This window comes from Frankliniella occidentalis, unplaced genomic scaffold, assembly GCF_000697945.3.
Source record: "Frankliniella occidentalis isolate FOCC.00 unplaced genomic scaffold, Focc_3.1 Scaffold2003, whole genome shotgun sequence".
NCBI lineage: Eukaryota > Metazoa > Arthropoda > Insecta > Thysanoptera > Thripidae > Frankliniella > Frankliniella occidentalis.
In genome coordinates this window covers 1,579-5,361 of record NW_026269097.1, presented here as the reverse complement: position 1 = coordinate 5,361, position 3,783 = coordinate 1,579, and the positions used below count along the sequence as shown (strand labels likewise).

Sequence of the window (3,783 nt, the reverse complement as noted above, 5' to 3'; positions counted from 1 at the left end):
CCCCGCCCCGCCCGGCCCCGCCCGGCCACGCCCTGCAGGCACACTACCATAAGGCCACGGCCAGCTGCTCCGCCCGGGGGGACGAGCTGAATCAAGGCGTCAAGGCCCGCTTCCAGACTTGATCACCCGCGCTGATCACTTTTGTGTAATCAATAATCGAATCGCGTCACACAACAGCCGCGCCGAGCCCCGCGAGCCCTTACCTTGCGTAAACGGCTATGGCCCCCGAGGGGGGGAACGGGGGGTAGAGGCGGCGGGGGAGGCGTCTGGTCAGACCGGCCGGCGGCCGTCTGGGCTGGGCTGGGCCTCTTGGAGGCTGAGTGAGTATAGCGCCTGCTCCAGGCGGGCCGCGAGCTTCCTACTTGGACAAGTCCCTTCAGTTCCTTCCTGCCTTCCTCCTCTGGCGGAGGCGTGCGGGCGGAGCCGGAGCCTGGCTGGATTGGGTCCGGGGGGAGGGAAGGGAGGTAGGGAGGGGTGTAAGGCGCGAGACTGAAGGTCGCTATGGTTCCACGCAATGTCGGAATTCGGCCGACCCATCGACGGTGGCGTCGGCGGCGTGGTCGGGCGTGGCATCCCTGTGATTTTCCTCATTTTTTTTTGTTCGCCCTTTACCCAGGGAGGCAGAGACAAGATGGGCGCCGTAATGCCCGACCGCAGACGAGAACTCCTCGAACTGCTGCGGCTGCGTCTGCCGCGGAGGCTGTTTCTTGGACCCAGTCAATGCGTCGATAAAACGATTAAAAATAAAGTTTATAAAAAGAGAGAAGTCGCAAAGGGGAGGAGAGAACACGACGAAACGCTTGCTTGCTGCTGCCGTGCGGAGGCTCCTAATGCGGTCGTACATCGGGCCAGCCCCGACCCGTCGGGCCGAACCGACTCGCGGTGCCATTCTGTGCCACTGCGCTCCCAACGGCTCCCGCTGCTCCCGCGCGATACGCCCTCCTGGGAGCCGACCGGCGCCGGCCAGCAGTATGCACAAAGTAGAGTGCAGCAGAGCACATCGCGGTTTTTCGAAGGAGGAGGCGCCCGAATCAGCCCGAATCACACACTGAAAACACCAGCTTCCGTGTCCGTCAGGTGGAACAAGACAACCAATATTCAAAGTGTCCAAATATGCAGTGCACGTGATGAGCGGACTACAGTGAAACTGTACCGCCATCCAGGGGTGCGGGCGGATTGCCTTCCCCGCGCGGGGTCGGAGGGCGTCGTGTAGTCAGTCCACTGCGACGGTCAGCAAAGCAAACCACCCATGTGGATGTGGGTGGGGGTGTCTGACTGTCGGCGTCGGCACGATGCTAAAGCGATATCGTATCGATGTCATTTCATTTCGACATCGCATTTCACACTAGACATCGGTCCAGTCCCGCATGCCTCCACGACGCGATACTCGTCCAACACTACAGCAAAAAGTAGTGAAGTAGTGCGTGAACCGCTCTCACCCCGTATCGGGGTCTGGAAGTTGCATCGTTGCGTCAACGGGCCCGAGTGATGTTCTGACATCACGGGAGATCACAGGGACCCGCCACTTGCTGATGATGCTCTTTGACAGTGCGCTAACCCAGCTCGCGTGTGTGCTTCCAGGTCCAGGAGGGGATGCTGCCGCAGCCGAGATGACCAAGGAGAAGGACGCGGCCCTGGGCGGGCTGATCGCAGGGTACCTGGACGTCAAGCTACCCGCGCGGTCCAGGCGGAGGAGGTTCGGCCATTGGAAGGTGAGCGCTCGACGACTCAGTGATTGCAGGCATGACTAACGTAAAGGGTTTGGAACAAGGTTTGACAACATTTGATCTGTCGCAGTCCTGGCGGCGGCACTGGGTGGAGGCCCGTCTCGTCCCGGATGACAACGTCGTGGAGCTGGTCGTAAGCCCGGCTCGGCCCGGACCCGAGGCCGGCGCCAGGGTGATCCGCGTACCAGGCGGCGCGGGGGTCTCGGTGTGCCGCACGACGTCGCGGTCCCGGAGCCACGCCTTCGTCATCGCCACTGCCGGGTCCGAGGCCAGCGCCGAGATGGGCGGCGACGTGTTCCTGGCGACGCGGTCCGAGGCCGACACGGAGCGCTGGATCGTCGTGCTGCAGGCCGCGCTCTCTGGTCGCAGGGCGGTGGTTGGCGTCGCGCCGACGTCCCGTGTCCTGAGTGCCAGTAGCGCGGCCAGCGCGGCCAGCGCCGCCCTGCTCAGGGGCCGGCGGCTGAGCCGCAGCGAGGGCGACCTGCTCGCCGCCAACCTGGGCTCCATCGACCTCATTCCCGCCGGCCTCGGCCCCGGGGAGGTCCGGCGCGAGGCCGCCAACGCCTGCAAGACGAGCACCTTGGGCCGCAGCCCCGCGCGCACGCCACAGAGGCAGCCCTTCAGGCTCCTGTACGGGCGGAGGCGCGCGGACACGCTCCGCGCCGAAGACATCCCGGACCCGAACCTGCTGTCCACTTCCCCGCAGTCCACCTCTGGCTCGGCGCTCTCGCTGCTCGGTGGAAAGGTACGTTATTGTAATTACAGGAGCCCTGCACCCGAGGCTGCCCGTCGCCCGTCGTGCTGTGTACAGTGCCATGGTGACCACCATGATCTCTGACGTGCCACCGTGTGTGCCCCTCCAGATCGCGAACGGGCTCATCTCTGCCGGCCTGGGCCTCATGCTGTCGACGCCGGGCGGCAGCGAGGTCGAGGACAACGACAACGACGTGGACAATGACGTAGAGGAGGACGTCGCGGACATGACCACCACCATGCTGCCCGGCGTGCTGGCCGCGCTCGCCCTGGACAGGCGGAGAGAGTCGGCCGTCTCGGTCGCGTCCGGCATCTACGAGGAGATCCTCGAGACGTCCGATGGCACGCCCACCGTCGTCATCGACCGCGTGTACGAGAACGCGGCGTTCGTCCAGGCGTCCAACGGCCACGACAGCCACTACGAGGACCCCGCGCTCCTCTTCTCCCCCAGGCTGGACGCCAATGGGAAAGCACTCCCGACGCCCAGCATCGCCTCACCCCCTCCTCTGCCGCCTCGGCAAAATCTGACTCCTCTCAGCGAGCTCCTGACCAGGTGAGTGGCTCGTCGCGAGCAATGCGACGCTCTTTACTCTGCCCTTATTTTGAAGGGAAGGACGAACCTGACAGCATTCCTCTCCGTAGGACCCACACCCGCGGCCGCGTGGACGCCGACCTTGCAGCTTCGACCGTGGACTGCAACGGCTACGTGCAGATGGGCCAGGTGCGGACGAGCGCTCGCAGACTGCATGCAGAGCTGCAGGCCGCAAGCATCGGCAGACGGTGTCTCAAAACTCCCTCGCCGACTCCCGACCCCGTGCCTCCCGGGGCCGGCGAGGACGAGCCCACTTACCTACCTATGTCCCCCATCAGGCCGTTGTTGCTCACAGACAGTCGCGACAAATGCAACTAAAGTTAATGTAATTATCAGAATAAATATAAGCTTCGTTACTTATGTGTCCCTACATTCTCTTACCCTCTAAACTTCTCACATTTAGAAATCGAGAAGTAAGTGATTGGATACTGAATGGGGTGAAAATTGAAAACCAAATGTAATATGTAAAAATACATATATTATTTACAATATATTACCGATTTCTTCCAAGCAACTCAAATAATCGACTTCTCTATGTACAAACATTCATACATATACAATGTTGAAGCGAGTCTGCTGCCAATATTAACACACAATTTTAGTTTAAGAGATCTTACACAAGATTTTGTTCCCTCAATGATTATGGAAAACACATTCATGTATACACAGACTGTAGACCTTATGAAATAAATGGTTACCAGCTAAAGAAAC

At 61.0% G+C, this 3,783-nt stretch overlaps 1 protein-coding gene across 1 annotated transcript in view; it reads left to right on the top strand.

The window, feature by feature from the left end:
• The window catches only part of LOC113205555 (uncharacterized), an 8,744-nt gene extending 5,316 nt beyond the window's left edge, over positions 1–3,428 (top strand). Inside the window, exons 2-5 of the mRNA XM_026421219.2 lie at positions 1,582–1,712; positions 1,798–2,472; positions 2,591–3,033; positions 3,123–3,428. Coding sequence (XP_026277004.1) covers positions 1,611–1,712; positions 1,798–2,472; positions 2,591–3,033; positions 3,123–3,390 — 1,488 coding nt within the window. The 5' untranslated portion in view covers positions 1,582–1,610 and the 3' untranslated portion in view covers positions 3,391–3,428. The remainder of the gene's footprint in view (positions 1–1,581; positions 1,713–1,797; positions 2,473–2,590; positions 3,034–3,122) is intronic.
• Positions 3,429–3,783: the final 355 nt, after the last annotated feature.